Source organism: Astyanax mexicanus, chromosome 8 (assembly GCF_023375975.1).
Source record: "Astyanax mexicanus isolate ESR-SI-001 chromosome 8, AstMex3_surface, whole genome shotgun sequence".
In the NCBI taxonomy this organism is placed as follows: domain Eukaryota; kingdom Metazoa; phylum Chordata; class Actinopteri; order Characiformes; family Acestrorhamphidae; genus Astyanax; species Astyanax mexicanus.
This window is the reverse complement of record NC_064415.1, coordinates 819,101-837,500: the sequence shown is the minus strand read 5'-3', so window position 1 is coordinate 837,500 and position 18,400 is coordinate 819,101. Positions and strand designations below refer to the sequence as shown.

General features: G+C 40.1%; 1 protein-coding gene across 1 annotated transcript in view; it reads left to right on the top strand.

Moving 5' to 3' along the window:
- The window catches only part of acap2a (ArfGAP with coiled-coil, ankyrin repeat and PH domains 2a), a 34,230-nt gene extending 15,905 nt beyond the window's left edge, over positions 1–18,325 (top strand). The window contains exons 12-24 of the mRNA XM_049482600.1: positions 3,962–4,013; positions 5,311–5,411; positions 7,079–7,187; positions 7,629–7,831; positions 9,099–9,168; positions 9,559–9,653; positions 9,785–9,978; positions 11,102–11,203; positions 11,921–12,013; positions 12,289–12,503; positions 13,597–13,706; positions 14,681–14,791; positions 16,165–18,325. Of these exons, the coding sequence (XP_049338557.1) occupies positions 3,962–4,013; positions 5,311–5,411; positions 7,079–7,187; positions 7,629–7,831; positions 9,099–9,168; positions 9,559–9,653; positions 9,785–9,978; positions 11,102–11,203; positions 11,921–12,013; positions 12,289–12,503; positions 13,597–13,706; positions 14,681–14,791; positions 16,165–16,315 (1,606 nt within the window). The 3' untranslated portion in view covers positions 16,316–18,325. The remainder of the gene's footprint in view (positions 1–3,961; positions 4,014–5,310; positions 5,412–7,078; positions 7,188–7,628; positions 7,832–9,098; positions 9,169–9,558; positions 9,654–9,784; positions 9,979–11,101; positions 11,204–11,920; positions 12,014–12,288; positions 12,504–13,596; positions 13,707–14,680; positions 14,792–16,164) is intronic.
- Positions 18,326–18,400: the final 75 nt, after the last annotated feature.

Genomic DNA, 18,400 nt, shown 5'->3' with positions numbered 1-18,400 from the left:
ACACAACATACACACAGTGTTACACAACATACACACAGTGTAACACAACATACAACATACACACAGTGTTACACAACATACAACATACACACAGTGTTACACAACATACACACAGTGTTACACAACATACACACAGTGTAACACAACATACAACATACACACAGTGTTACACAACATACAACATACACACAGTGTTACACAACATACAACATACACACAGTGTTACACAACATACACACAGTGTTACACAACATACAACATACACACAGTGTTACACAACATACAACATACACACAGTGTTACACAACATACAACATACACACAGTGTTACACAACATACACACAGTGTTACACAACATACACACAGTGTAACACAACATACACACAGTGTTACACAACATACACACAGTGTAACACAACATACACACAGTGTAACACAACATACAACATACACACAGTGTTACACAACATACAACATACACACAGTGTTACACAACATACACACAGTGTAACACAACATACACACAGTGTAACACAACATACACACAGTGTAACACAACATACACACAGTGTAACACAACATACACACAGTGTAACACAACATACACACAGTGTTACACAACATACACACAGTGTAACACAACATACAACATACACACAGTGTTACACAACATACAACATACACACAGTGTTACACAACATACAACATACACACAGTGTTACACAACATACACACAGTGTTACACAACATACAACATACACACAGTGTTACACAACATACAACATACACACAGTGTTACACAACATACAACATACACACAGTGTTACACAACATACACACAGTGTTACACAACATACACACAGTGTTACACAACATACAACATACACACAGTGTTACACAACATACACACAGTGTTACACAACATACACACAGTGTAACACAACATACACACAGTGTTACACAACATACAACATACACACAGTGTAACACAACATACACACAGTGTAACACAACATACACACAGTGTTACACAACATACACACAGTGTTACACAACATACAACATACACACAGTGTAACACAACATACACACAGTGTTACACAACATACACACAGTGTAACACAACATACACACAGTGTAACACAACATACAACATACACACAGTGTTACACAACATACACACAGTGTTACACAACATACACACCGTGTTACACAACATACACACAGTGTAACACAACATACACACAGTGTAACACAACATACACACAGTGTTACACAACATACACACAGTGTTACACAACATACAACATACACACAGTGTAACACAACATACACACAGTGTAACACAACATACAACATACACACAGTGTAACACAACATACACACAGTGTAACACAACATACACACAGTGTTACACAACATACACACAGTGTTACACAACATACAACATACACACAGTGTAACACAACATACACACAGTGTTACACAACATACACACAGTGTAACACAACATACAACATACACACAGTGTAACACAACATACACACAGTGTAACACAACATACACACAGTGTAACACAACATACACACAGTGTAACACAACATACAACATACACACAGTGTTACACAACATACACACAGTGTTACACAACATACACACAGTGTTACACAACATACACACAGTGTTACACAACATACACACAGTGTTACACAACATACACACAGTGTTACACAACATACACACAGTGTAACACAACATACACACAGTGTAACACAACATACAACATACACACAGTGTAACACAACATACACACAGTGTTACACAACATACACACAGTGTAACACAACATACACACAGTGTTACACAACATACACACAGTGTAACACAACATACAACATACACACAGTGTTACACAACATATGTATAGTGTTACACAACATACAACATACACAGAGTGTAACACAACATACAACATACACACAGTGTAACACAACATACACACAGTGTTACACAACATACAACATACACACAGTGTTACACAACATACAACATACACACAGTGTTACACAACATACACACAGTGTTACACAACATACACACAGTGTAACACAACATACAACATACACACAGTGTTACACAACATACAACATACACACAGTGTAACACAACATACAACATACACACAGTGTTACACAACATACAACATACACACAGTGTAACACAACATACAACATACACACAGTGCAACACAACATACAACATACACACAGTGTAACACAACATACACACAGTGTTACACAACATACACACAGTGTTACACAACATACACACAGTGTAACACAACATACAACATACACACAGTGTAACACAACATACAACATACACACAGTGTAACACAACATACAACATACACACCGTGTAACACAACATACACACAGTGTTACACAACATACACACAGTGTTACACAACATACACACAGTGTTACACAACATACACACAGTGTAACACAACATACACACAGTGTTACACAACATACAACATACACACAGTGTAACACAACATACAACATACACACAGTGTAACACAACATACAACATACACACAGTGTAACACAACATACACACAGTGTTACACAACATACACACCGTGTTACACAACATACACACAGTGTAACACAACATACAACATACACACAGTGTAACACAACATACAACATACACACAGTGTAACACAACATACACACAGTGTTACACAACATACACACAGTGTTACACAACATACACACAGTGTAACACAACATACAACATACACACAGTGTTACACAACATACACACAGTGTAACACAACATACACACAGTGTAACACAACATACACACAGTGTAACACAACATACAACATACACACAGTGTAACACAACATACACACAGTGTTACACAACATACACACAGTGTAACACAACATACACACAGTGTAACACAACATACACACAGTGTTACACAACATACAGTGTTACACAACATACACACAGTGTAACACAACATACACACAGTGTTACACAACATACACACAGTGTAACACAACATACACACAGTGTTACACAACATACACACAGTGTTACACAACATACACACAGTGTTACACAACATACAACATACACACAGTGTTACACAACATACAACATACACACAGTGTTACACAACATACAACATACACACAGTGTAACACAACATACAACATACACACAGTGTTACACAACATACACACAGTGTTACACAACATACACACAGTGTAACACAACATACACACAGTGTAACACAACATACACACAGTGTTACACAACATACACACAGTGTTACACAACATATATATAGTGTTACACAGTATCACATTGTTACACAATACACACAGTGTTACATGGCGCTATTACTATTGCAGAGTTACCATTGCAGTGTTACACTGTCAGTTACAAAAGCTTAGTTAAACCATGTGGCTAGTACTCAGGTGATCTACTTTCTGGAATGTTCATGTGCTGGATGTAATGTCGCTGTGCGGTGCATCCTGGGCAATGTAGTCTGGAGGCTGCAGATCACAGGCAGAGCTGAGTGTGGGAGAGACAGGAGTGTTACAGCATTTTTTTGGCATTCAATATCATGTTTTAGTGCAACATATTGTATTATACATCACAACATATTAGTTACGTAATAGAGCTTGTTACACAGTTTTACAGCCAAGAAGTTTATTCTTAATATTTAAAGCCGTAAACCTGCAGTTCTACTCTTATTACATATCATGTGATGTAGTACATTGTTGTTACAGTGCTGTATGTTAGACATTATTTTTAACACAGAGTAACAGTGTTACACATAAAATAGCTTTTAGGCTTAGGATGAATTTTTCTTTTCTGTTTATTTAAATGCTTTTGATTTCTTTATTAACTTGTTGTTCTTTCGTTGTAACAGACGCTGGTTCTCCATTCAGCACAGTCAACTCGTTTATCAGAAGAGGTTCAGGGTGAGTAAACTGTGTTTAAAATTGTGTAGGGGGGCACTGATTGGTCTAGGTCTAAAGCGCTGCCACTATGATCGGGAGATCACTGGTTTGAATCCTGGTCATGCAGCTTTGCCATCAGCTGCCGGAGTCCCGAGAGAGCACAGTTGTTCTTGCTCTCTCTGGGTGGGTACAGTACAGTAGATGGTGCTCTCTCTTTTCCCTCATCACTCCTAGGGTGATGTGGATCAGCACAAGGCTGCGTCTGTGAGCTGATGTATCAGAACCACAGAGTCGCTGCGCTGCTTTCCTCCGAGTGTTAGCTCTGTGATGCATCAGCAGCAGTTCAAAAAGAGGCGGAGTCTGAACTCACGTGTATCGGAGGAGGCATGTGCTAGTATTCACCCTCCTGGTGTTGGAGCATCACTAGTGAGGAGGGGGGTGGATATACAGCTGAGTAGCAACTAAATGGGTGAAACAATCAGCCAGATAAATTGGGAGAAATTTTTTAAATATAAAATAATGTAAAAAAAAATGTGTTAATGGATGTAGTTAATACAGAAATATAGTGTTACCTTGTGGGAGTGTTACATGTTTTTCACATTATTTAATATTACAGTGTTACACAGTCTTACAGCATTACATTCAAGGATTCAAGGATACTTTGTGGTCTTTCGCATCACATGTGGTACATGAGGTGGAACGAAATTGTGATCTCACGATCCAGTTTACACCCAAAAGCTGTTATTAAAGTAGATAAATATAGATACATTTTATATGATGTTAGTGCTACATATAATTATAGTGCTACACTGTGTTACATTTTACATTGTGATAGTGTTATACAGATGTTAGTGTTACATATGTTTTAGTGTTACACAGTATCACAGTGTTACATGATGTTTGTGTTACAGTACCACAGTGTTACATATTAGTGTTCCTGTTGCATGTTTATGTTGCGTAATATTTCAGTGTTACACAGTGTCACAGTGTTAGATGGTGTAATTGTTACATGATGTTAGTGCTAAATATAATTACAGTGTTATATTGTGATAGCGGTACACAGAATCATGTTACAAGGTGTTTATGTGGTGTTACACAATATCACGGTGTTACCTGTTGTTCTTACATGCTGTTTGTTACACAGTGTCACAGTGTTACATTGTGTTAGAGTATCATTGTGTTTGTGTTACGCAGAGTTTATGTTATGTGTTTTTTGTGTTATGTGGTTTTAGTGTTTGTGTTGTGTGTGGTTTGTGTTACGAAGTGCTCGTGTTACACTGTTACACAGTGATGACCTCACTGATTGTGTGTGTATCAGGATAACCCGACGGTGGTGGTGGAGGATCTGAGGTTGTGTACGGTGAAGCAGTGTGAGGACGTGGAGCGACGCTTCTGCTTCGAGGTCGTCTCTCCGACCAAGTGAGTGAGATCAGACAGAACCGGACCTGTGTTTATACAGTGTTTATATATGTTGTGTTTATACAGTGCTTATATATATATATATATATATATATATATATATATATATATATATAAGCACTGTATAATATATATATATATATATATATATATATATATATATATATATATATATATATATTGTATTTATACGGTGTTTATATACATTGTATTTATACGGTGTTTATATACATTGTGTTTATACGGTGTTTATACAGTGTTCATATACATTGTGTTTATACTGTGTTTATACAGTGTTTATATACATTGTGTTTATACGGTGTTTATATACATTGTGTTTATACGGTGTTTATACAGTGTTCATATACATTGTGTTTATACTGTGTTTATACAGTGTTTATATACATTGTGTTTATACGGTGTTTATATACGTTGTGTTTATACGGTGTTTATACAGTGTTTATATACATTGTGTTTATACGGTGTTTATATACGTTGTGTTTATACGGTGTTTATACAGTGTTTATATACATTGTGTTTATATACGTTGTGTTTATACGGTGTTTATACAGTGTTTATATACATTGTGTTTATACGGTGTTTATATACGTTGTGTTTATACGGTGTTTATACAGTGTTTATATACATTGTGTTTAAACGGTGTTTATATACGTTGTGTTTATACGGTGTTTATACAGTGTTTATATACATTGTGTTTATACGGTGTTTATATACGTTGTGTTTATATGGTGTTTATACAGTGTTTATATACATTGTGTTTATACAGTGTTTATATACATTGTGTTTATACGGTGTTTATATACGTTGTGTTTATACGGTGTTTATACAGTGTTTATACACGTTGTGTTTATATACGTTGTGTTTATATAGTGTTGATGCTGTGTGTTTACAATGTGTGTTTATACAGTGTTTATATACGTTGTGTTTATACAGTGTTTATACACGTTGTGTTTATATACGTTGTGTTTATATAGTGTTGATGCTGTGTGTTTATAATGTGTGTTTATACAGTGTTTATATACGTTGTGTTTATACAGTGTTTATACGTTGTGTTTATACAGTGTTTATATACGTTGTGTTTATACAGTGTTTATACAGTGTTTATATACATTGTGTTTATACGGTGTTTATATACATTGTGTTTATACGGTGTTTATATACGTTGTGTTTATACGGTGTTTATACAGTGTTTATACACGTTGTGTTTATATACGTTGTGTTTATATAGTGTTGATGCTGTGTGTTTACAATGTGTGTTTATACAGTGTTTATATACGTTGTGTTTATACAGTGTTTATACACGTTGTGTTTATATACGTTGTGTTTATACAGTGCTTATACGTTGTGTTTATATACGTTGTGTTTATACAGTGTTTATACGTTGTGTTTATACAGTGTTTATATACGTTGTGTTTATACGGTGTTTATACAGTGTTTATATACATTGTGTTTATACGGTGTTTATATAAGTTGTGTTTATACGGTGTTTATACAGTGTTTATACACGTTGTGTTTATACACGTTGTGTTTATATACGTTGTGTTTATATAGTGTTGATGCTGTGTGTTTATAATGTGTGTTTATACAGTGTTTATATACGTTGTGTTTATACAGTGTTTATACGTTGTGTTTATGTGGTGTTGTAGGAGCTGTATGCTGCAGGCTGACTCAGAGAAGCTGCGTCAGACCTGGACCAGAGCCGTACAGAACAGCATCGCCTGCGCTTACCGAGAGAACGGAGACGAGCCCACCATCGTAAAGAGTTTACCCTTATACATTTTATATAATCAGAACCATTTTATATAAAGTGCACCAAATTCTGCACCCCCGCCATGAAAAGCACCTCCTCTCTCTCTGCAGCACGTTTCTACAGTAAAGTAAAGTAAGCTAAAGTGAGCAGTTATCTGCTCTTATCAGGAACACTGTGTGTACGCACTGTCCAGAGGGGGGGCTTTTCCTGGCGGGGTGCTGAATTCAGCACAACACCGGCTTTACACGCACAGTACTACTCACAATACTAATAATAATACTAATAATACTACTACTAATAATAATACTAATATTACTACTAACAATCTTACTAATACTACTACTACTAGTAATAATACTACTACTACTACTAATAATAGCTTTACACGCGAGGTACTACTAATAATACTACTAATACTACTATTAATAATAATAATTTCGTTACAGCCGCTGGATCGTCAGGCATCGGGGTCGGTGGGCAGTCTGGACTCTCTGGGAGATGGGCGGGGCCTGAGGAGTGAGAGCGCCCTCCAGAGAGTGCTGTCCGTCAGCGGCAACGCCCACTGCTGCGACTGCGGCCAATCAGAACCGCGCTGGGCCAGCATCAACCTGGGGATTACACTGTGCATCGAGTGCTCCGGAATACACAGGTAACAATACTACACCCTTACTACACCCTGTGCTACTACACCCTGCACTACTACACCCTGCACTACTACACCCTGTACTACTACACCGTGTACTACACCCTGTACTACTACACCCTGCACTACTACACCCTTTACTACACCCTGCACTACTACACCCTGTACTACTACACCCTGCACTACTACACCCTGCACTACTACACCCTTTACTACACCCTGCACTACTACACCCTGCACTACTACACCCTGCACTACTACACCCTGTACTACTACACCCTGCACTACTACACCCTGCATTACACCCTTTACTACACCCTGCACTACTACACCCTGCACTACTACACCCTGCACTACTACACCCTGTACTACTACACCCTGCACTACTACACCCTGTACTACTACACCGTGTACTACACCCTGCACTACTACACCCTGTACTACTACACCCTGCACTACTACACCCTGTACTACTACACCGTGTACTACACCCTGCACTACTACACCCTGTACTACTACACCCTGCACTACTACACCCTGCATTACACCCTTTACTACACCCTGTACTACTACACCCTGCACTACTACACCCTGCATTACACCCTTTACTACACCCTGCATTACACCCTTTACTACACCCTGTACTACTACACCCTGCACTACTACACCCTGCATTACACCCTTTACTACACCCTGTACTACTACACCCTGCACTACTACACCCTGCACTACTACACCCTGCACTACTACACCCTGTACTACTACACCCTGCACTACTACACCCTGTACTACTACACCGTGTACTACACCCTGCACTACTACACCCTGTACTACTACACCCTGCACTACTACACCCTGTACTACTACACCGTGTACTACACCCTGCACTACTACACCCTGTACTACTACACCCTGCACTACTACACCCTGCATTACACCCTTTACTACACCCTGTACTACTACACCCTGCACTACTACACCCTGCACTACTACACCCTGCACTACTACACCCTGTACTACTACACCCTGCACTACTACACCCTGTACTACTACACCGTGTACTACACCCTGCACTACTACACCCTGCACTACTACACCCTGTACTACTACACCCTGCACTACTACACCCTGCACTACTACACCCTGTACTACTGCACCCTGCACTACTACACCCTGTACCACTACACCCTGCACTACTACACCCTGCACTACTACACTCTGTGCTACACCCTGTGCTACACTGTAGTGTAAATACCTGTGTTGTGTGTTTCAGGAGTCTGGGTGTTCATAACTCTAAGGTTAGGTCTCTCACGCTGGACTCGTGGGAACCAGAGCTTCTGAAGGTGAGTGTCTCTCGTACTGTGCTAGGTTCTGCTTCTGACTGTGTTCATCCTGTGCTGATATTGTGTTGGTACTTTGCTGATACTGTGCTAAAACTGTGTTGGTACTCTGTGAGGTTCTGGTTCTGCCTGTGCTGATACTGTGTTTTGTAATGTTATGGTGCTGTTTTTGGTACTGTGTCTGTGCTGTGTAGGGTTCTGGTTCTGCCTGTGCTGATACTGTGTTTTGTAATGTTATGGTACTGTTTTTGGTACTGTGTCTGTGCTGTGTAGGGTTCTGGTTCTGACTGTACTGATACTGTGTTTTGTAATGTTATGGTACTGTTGTTGGTACTGTGTCTGTACTTTGTGAGGTTCTGGTTCTGGTTGTGACTGTGCTCTGATGTGTTGCAGCTGATGTGTGAGTTGGGGAATGGAGTGATTAATCAGATCTACGAGGCTCGCCGGGCCGAGATGGGCTGGAAGAAACCGCAGCCAGGAGACCCCCGGTACTGACCCAAACCTCCTTATACCTGTGTCTGATTTACCTGCAGAACTCATACCTGTGTTAATACACAGGTTAATGTTACAGGATGTAAATATTGATATCCAGAGTGAAGTTCTGGTCTGAATGTTTCAGGCAGGAGATCGAGGCGTTTATTCGAGCGAAGTACGTGGAGAAGAAGTTCGTACAGAGGCCGGCCACTCAGGAGCAGAGGTCAAAGGTCATGGCTCTGAGTAAACAGGACAAGCGACTGAAGGGCAGTGTGGAGTTCCTGCCCCCCCGACCCCCACCTCCCACCCCCAAGCTCCGCACCGCCTCCAGCACCTCAGGTGAGCGTGGGGAACTAAAGGCCGGGTTATAATTCCGTGTTGAGTCAATGCGTTGTCTGTGGCGTAGCCTGTGCGAGCGCCCTATGCAGCTGACTGTGTTATAACTTCCTCTGTTTAGTAAATACATTGCCTAGAGTGTAGCCTGTGCGAGTGCCCTATGCAGCTGCCTGTGTTTATACTTCCTGTGTTGAGTCAATTCTTTCCTACGGTGTAGCCTGTGTGAGCTGCTTATGCTTATACTTCCTGTGTTGAGTCAGTGCTTACCTACAGTGTAGCCTGTGAAAGCGCCCTATGCAGCTGCCTGTGTTATAACTTGCTGTGTTTAGTTAATACGTTTCCTAGAGTGTTGCCTGTGTAAGCGCCCTACGCAGCTGCCCATATTGTACCCAGACTGAAGCAGCATTAGCATTAGCTGCTAACCACTATTTCCCTGTTCAAAGGTGGGTATTATCAGCCTGTAACCTGCTCCTAATCCCCTGGCTAGACTGCTGGAGCAGCATTGCATTACTTGCTAACTGTGCTAAGCGCTAGCTCATTTGCTGTTCAGAGGTTGTTATCGGCTATCGGTTATCTGCTGATGCTAATGCTCCGGACTTAGTGCTGGAGATATTCTTATATTACTGTAAATCAACAAAAGCACTCTACTCACCCAAATAAACAGTTTTAAGAAGAGAAATCTGTGTAGATTAACATCCAGCGCTCGTTTAACTTTAAAAGAAAGTTTTCTTTTATTACAGTTTTGTTTACTTAGCTAAGCTTTACCTGCTGAATTAGAAATTCCTTATAGTGTCACTTAAACTGCACCTTATAATCCAGTGAGCTTTATAGAGCGAAAAATACGGTACCCTCGCTCCAGTCCTAAAAAGTGTGAAATCATTAGGTAATTAGTATTGTAAACTGATGGAAAAGGAAATGATGCAATAACTTGAAGAATCACAAAATTGCACTCCAAAACCACTGATTTCAGGAGCACCCAGCATCAGAAATCAGCTTTCACATTTGATTATTGGTACCAGACCCGCGGGGAACGCGCACCTGTGTCTGGATATAAAGTCTAGTGTAAAAAAAACTCTTGATTCCTTTGTTTCCTGTCTCTCATTTTATTGTGTCCTGGCTCGAGTAGCGCCCCTCGGTGGGCAGGAGGTGCGTAGAGACTCGCTGTTCTGCCCTGATGAGCTGGACTCCCTCTTCTCTTACTTCGACACGTCCTCCAAACTGAGGAGCTGTAAGTACTGCTAAAACAGAGTGGAGTTTACTGCAGTTTCTGAATCAGTTTCTCTGATTTTACTATTTATAGGTTTATGTTTGAGTAAAATGAACATTGTTGTTTTATTCTATAAACTACAGACAACATTTCTCCCAAATTCCGAATAAAAATATTCTCATTTAGAGCATTTATTTACAGAAAATGAGAAATGACTGAAATAACAAAAAAGATGCAGAACTTTCAGACCTCAAATAATGCAAAGAAAACAAGTTCATATTCATAAAGTTTTAAGAGTTCAGAAATAATCAATATTTGGTGGAATAACCCTGATGGTTGGTCTTACACACTGCTTTTGGATAACTTTATGCTGCTTTACTCCTGGTGTAAAAATTCAAGCAGTTCAGTTTGGTGGTTTGATGGTTTGTGATCATCCATCTTCCTCTTGATTATATTTCAGAGGTTTTTAATTTGGTAAAATCAAAGAAACTCATCATTTTTAAGTGGCCTCTTATTTTTTACAGAACTGTAAATATTGTTACTTGCTATTATTTATATTATTATATTACCACACCCACCTTTACTTTTTTAGTAAGCATTGTGGTACATATATGCCATAACATTAAAACCTCCAGTGATGTCCCTGTAAGTGATAGTATGTGTGTATATAGGGTGTGCAGTGTATTAATGTATATATTAGATAAATAAATTATATAAATGGTGTTGTTTGTGTCTTAGTGAGGAGTGCAGACAGTGGTATACAGAACAGCACCGACGGCAGCCGAGAGATGCTGGCCTCCACGCCGTCCAACAGCAGCCTGAGTGAACCAGGTACCAACTTTTTACTGTTGACTGTTGGCGTCTGTCTAGGTTGTATTCAGTCAGTGGAGCTCCTGTGTTTTCTGTTACCAAGATAAACAAGATAAAACTCCAGAAATGTACCTGAACACACCTCATTTCCAGAACACCACGCCCATCAGTGTAGATATATTCAGAAGCTCTGCTGCTGTTTAAACCAGACAGGAGGAAGGAGTGAAGATAGACTGTTGTCTGGGTGTAAGATAGCGATGAGCATGGTGAGACGGATCAGTCTGGTTGTGTTTCAGAGCTGCAGGAAGAGTCTCTGGTTCCTCAGACTCAGGTGGAGTCTCCGCGGGGGTTCTCGGAGCTGATGGAACCGGGTCCGGGTCTGCTGCTGTACTGGGCTTCCTGCGCCTGCAGTCTGCCGGACATGGCCGAAGCCTTCGCCCTCGGAGCCGACGCCAACTGGGTCAACGGGGACGACCAGAACCGCACGCCACTCATGCAGGCTGTACAGGGGGTGAGCAGAACCCACACTTCACTGTCTAGAACTACATAGTAAATAACGCGTAATTAAAGGTCTTTTTCCATCGTTTAATTTTTTTTTTTTCCACCACCAGCTTTACTCTTTTTTAGTGTGTATACAAAGTTTTAAGTACTGTGGACATTGTGAGAAAAAGACAAAAATGTAATAGAATAAAAAAAGTTAGTGTCTCTAGTATGAATAAATGTCATGTAAGTTTATCCAACAAACACCCTTCAGACTGGGAGATACGGGGCATAATTTACCCTGATAAATCTCTTTTTACACCGTTATCCAGCTCAAAGTAGCTCCACACCTCCTTACTAGAATCCAGAGAGCCCTGACATTTAAAACGAGGCATTAAGAACTTAAAACGTGCAGAAGAAGCTTATTAAAAACCACTGATTACATCCTATAACACTACTAGCTTCAGCTCCGAGCGCCGCCATCACTGTACTGATAATAACATAGATATATGTACATAGACTCCGCATAGTGCAGCAGCCGGTGCCAGGAGGAAACGGTGTAAAAAGTGATTTATCAGGGTAAATTATGCCCCGTATCTCCCAGTCTGAAGGGTGTTTGTTGGATAAACTGTTATAATTTCTGCATCTCTGAACGCTGTGGGAGAACGGAGGTGTGCTATTCATCAAAGATAAGAACTTTTATCATGTTTTACTACAATAAAAGTACATTTTACACCAGAGTTCTCCTTTAAACTTTTAAGCCTTGCTTCCCTAGTGTGTTTATGAGGTCTCATTAAAACGTGGAATCCACCGGAGATCCAATTTAAACCTACAGTTACTTACACAAGATGGCTAAGGCTAACTAGCTCTGTAAACAAAAGCTGTAAGCTCCTCCTGTGGGCGGTCCTGAGCCGAGGTGGGCGAGGCCATGAACTCACTGGTTGATGTCGACCCCCCTACGTCTCTCTGATCAACTCGTATTTCTGAGGATTTTCTTTTACCAGCTACTGCAGACAAGGGAGACTGGGAAACAGTTTCATATTCAGCATCATAAACAACTCAGAGAGACCTATAGTATTTCACAAATGAGACCTTTAATATATTGCTGTGAATATATATTGCAGGGTTCTCTGGTCACTTGTGAGTTCCTGCTGCAGAATGCGGCGAATGTGGATCAGCCGGACTCTCGCGGCAGAGCAGCTCTACACCACGCTACGATACTGGGCCATACAGGGTAATATATATTAACACACACACACACACACACACACACATATATATGTATTTTACACTCATTTTACTCTCATTTTACACTTATAAACAGCTGGTGTGTATGTGTGAAAGGATGTAACTGAAGCTACAGTGCTGAAAAGGCTGTAAAACATACATTAATACACTTTACATTGTCAGAAAATCAGTAAATAAATGCAGTTCATGGGAAGTGTGGAAGTCAAGGCAAGAGTTTAAAAGCTAACAAAGCTTTCAAATGTATTCATATGAGCACCTAAAATCCTTTAATTTTCCCAAAAAATTAGTGGGTTTTCAGTGAAGTTGCTCCAGTTCTAAGGCTGGAGCAGTATTAACATTAGCCGTTAAACCGCACTAAGCGCTAGTTAATTCTTATCATTCAGAGGCAAGTGTTTAGCACAGTGTTTACTGTGCTAAAACAAGATACGTGGGATGAACCGCTCACTAATATCGCCCTGGCTTACCGGAACATTCAGGATTCCTTAGTCTAGCGCTGTTTGGCGGCATTTACTAGCGCTAGCACTGCTGCTAACCGCACTGTTGCTAAAATCTAAGCTTAGTGTAAATAAACGGAACAGTTTTCAGAAGAGAAATCTGTGTAGATTAACATCCAGCACTCGATTAACTTTAAAATAAATTGTTTTTTAAAGAATTACAGTTTTAGTTTACTTAGGCGCTTCCACCATCTTCCGCATTAGAAGGGAAACATAGCGACACTCTTGTTCTTTACTAGTGTCACTTAAAATGTGCCTTATAATCTGTAAAGGACAGTACAGTATTTGTGTGGTTTGCTGCATTAAATGTAAATGTGATTTCTATGGACAATTCAAGCCAGAAGCTGCCGGTCACCATCATTAGCCCTCACTGCACAGTAGTGCTGTAGAAAATGTAATATTGATTATTGATTATTGTTATATACTGTTCTGATACTGTATTAATCTCTGTGTGGCTGTTTTTCAGGCAGGTGTGTTTGTTTCTGAAGCGTGGAGCCCAGCAGGGGGCAGTAGACTCAGACGGTCGGACCCCTCTATCCATCGCTGTGGAAGCAGCTAACGCCGACATCGTTACCCTGTACGCCTCAGTAACACACACTGTACACACACACACACACTGTACACACACTCAAACACTTACAAATAACTATTATTTCTGTATTCATTTCTGGTAAAACACAACTGATTACAATCTAATCAGGCATTTCTAGAGGAAAAAATGCAGAAAATGGTACTTAAAGTATTAGCCGCAGTGCTAACATACCTTACTGGGATGTTAGCACTCCAGCCTTCAGCAGTTTGAACATTTAAAAGTCTTTGGACCAACATAGCTTTACTCAAGTGACTAAACAGTGATTGAATGGTCGCCTGTCACTTTCCAGTGTAAACGCAGGGTTAGACACTCGTACTCTCTCTCACTCGCGCTGTCTCTCTCTCTGTCTATTAGTGTCTATTGACGCCACTATTATAATTTAATTTTAATAGTCTAATGCTGATATTTCTTAAAAAGAACTCAAACTCTGAAATGCATCCAGTAATATGCTTAAGAAAAAAATATTTGTAGTTTAATCAGTTAAAGTAATGCTCTTGTTTTTTGTTTTTTTTTTTAACAAAACTCATTGCTCATTGTTTTTTTGTTCCAACAAGATCTAAAAGATGGATTCTCTCATGATGTCAGTAGGAGAGAACCCTGGTTTCAGTATTTAATAAAAGAGCTCGAGCTCCATTACAACCTTCCATCACAAAAAACTAAACATGATTATAATGAAGATTCATTCTTATTATGAAGTTAATAAAGGTGAGGCTACACAGAATAACCAACCTCTTTATTTTTACACCAACCGAACCAAAAACATACCAAAAAAGTACCGGAAACATACCGAAAACGCAACGAAAACGTAACAAAAAAACATACCTAAAACGCAACGAAAACGTAACGAAAATGTAACAAAAACATACCGAAAACGCAACGGAAACGCAACGAAAACGCAGCGAAAAACATACCGAAAACATACAGAAAACGTACTTAAAACGTACCAAAAACGTGACGAAAACGTACCAAAAACATAACAAAAACATACTGAAAACGTACCGAAAACGTGGGGTTTATACCAAGGTGTGAACCGAACCGTGTATTTCTGTACCGTTACACCTCTAGTGAGTACGAGAGAGAAGCATGTAGCATTTGTGTGAAAGCAAAAAGACACATGAATTCAGATTTGACCGTTCACATTTGTGCCGCATGTTCATGGATCGGATACGTATTTGATTTATGACCACATATGAAAGTGACTCAAATCTGATTTAAAAAAAATCTGATTTAGCCCATTTACACAGCCATGAAAAAATCGGATCTGAGCCGCATTGAGCATTGAGCATAAAATCTGATTTGATTCACTTCAGCATGGTAATGTGAACGCAGTGTAAGTGTTGTGGTTTTGTTTGTCTCAGGTTGCGTCTGGCTAAGATGAGCGAGGAGCTGAAGGAGTCGGAGGGTTCTCTGGGTCAGACGGGTCATTACCTCCACTCTCAGAACCAGACGGATCAGCAGTACAGGAAGTGCATCCAGGAGTTCATCACCCAGCAGCTGGACGAGTCCTAAAGACCCCACACCCCAGCGCTTTACTGGACCTGAGAGAGAGCGAGGGGGCGGGGTCACACTGTACTGAGGGAGGAGGCGGGGTTTGGACTGTTGGGAATTTGGGCTGAACTGTCCTGAACTGATTCTGATCCAGAAAGTAAAAAAATTGTTTTTAAAAAGTTTTAAAACCAGTTTCTGAGCTGATTTTGCCGCTGCTGGAGAGGTTCTGGGTGGGTGGATATATCCAAACACTAGGTCACTTATTATTGCTGTCACTCATATTCAGTGATAACCAATCAGGATTGCGGTGGGTGGAGCAAATCTCAGTGCTGCCTGGGGTAAAACATATAATCTAATACATATACAGTATATTTATTAGTCATATTGTATTATTGAGCCCAACTCAAGTCCTCCCTATAGACTGGAACTCCGGGTCACTGACGGTTGGCTAGGGCATCAACGGGTCTTGAACCTGTGAACTTCTGATAGCAGTGCTTACCCTGTGTTCACACTGGCAGGTGACACGCTGTTGTTTACGTCATCTCAAATTTATCTCTTGTGTGTGTGTGTGATTAAGGCTACTTGTGGGAGAGTTGGTGTCTGTCACTATGGCTGGTTAGCATGGAGGCTAATTTAGCAAGCTAACTATAGAGCCATCCGCTACTTTCCTCCATATATTGTAGGTGTTTTCAATAAAATGTAGCTTCGCTAAGGCTACCTTCACATTACAAGCCACATTGCTCAAATCTGATTTTTTTCTCAATTTGGCTCAGATCGGATTTTTTCATGGCTGTGTGAACGTGCCAAATCCGATATTTTAATATCAGATTCAAGTCACTTTGGCTACGATCACATTCAATCAATAAATCAATCAATCAACATTTATTTTGACTCGGAAGTGCATTGAGGGCACCCCTCATTTTTAATGTAGCCGAGTAAAATAACAGTAAATAAAAGCTAAAAATAGATAAAAATAGAGTTAGAATAATAATGGTAATATAATAATAAAACTTGGTTTGATTAACAAGAAATTAAGATCAAAAGAAGATCAGATTAATACAACAAAAAACAGTTAAAAATAAGCTAAAACTAACTTTTACATAATACAATAAAAATACAAATAAAACAAAGAAAACTCGACTGATTGAACGCTCCAAAAACTTTAACTTTTAACGTTCAGAAAACGTTTTACTCATCTAAAATTATCATAATTATTTTGCTTATAGGTGAGAAAATCTCGACGTGATTTGTTGCTATGGTGACAGGGTGGCTTAGTGGTCTGAGGTCATGGGTTCAAGTCCCTGTCTGGACCCACAGTCCAGAAACATGGAACATGAATCGGGTAAAATTAGGTATTCTAAATTGTTCTGGTGTGTACCTGTGTATGACTGTGTATGTGCTCCAGGTGGCGTGGATGTTTCCGGTTGAGAGTGCGCTGTGTCTGATTGGCTGCCTTTTCTCACCAGTGTGAGTGTAGATGAGTGCTGCGTGTAAATGGTTGTGTGTAAAACGTGATTGTAAAACATTCTTTTGTGTATAGAAAGGCGCAGTATAAGTGTAACTTTATTCGTTCATTCGTTTATTCTGTTGCCGTGGCGATTGCCGCTTGTCGCCGGATCGTTGCTACGATATGAAGCGCTGCTCACCTGTCGCTCTGTCACCTGCCAGGTTAAACAGAGGGTTAGACAGCTGCCTCACTCAGACCTCCTCTAAATATGGACATGAGCTTGTTTATCTGGGACAGTTCAGCCCCCCGGGAGAGGTACAGTGTGACCCCCCGCCCCGGGTCGGACCCCCTGCTGTGGTGGGACGCAATACACAAGCCATAAATGTTCCCCTGAGTTCTGGTGCAGAACTTGGTTTTCACCAGCAGAACCAAATCACACTTACAGCACAACCAGACTGTTCCAGCGTCCGCTACTGACCTGTGATCAGACCTGTGATCAGACCTGTGATCAGACCTGTAATCAGACCTGTGATCAGACCTGTGATCAGACCTGTGATCAGACCTGTAATCAGACCTGTAATCAGACCTGTGATCAGACCTGTAATCAGACCTGTGATCAGACCTGTAATCAGACCTGTGATCAGACCTGTGATCAGACC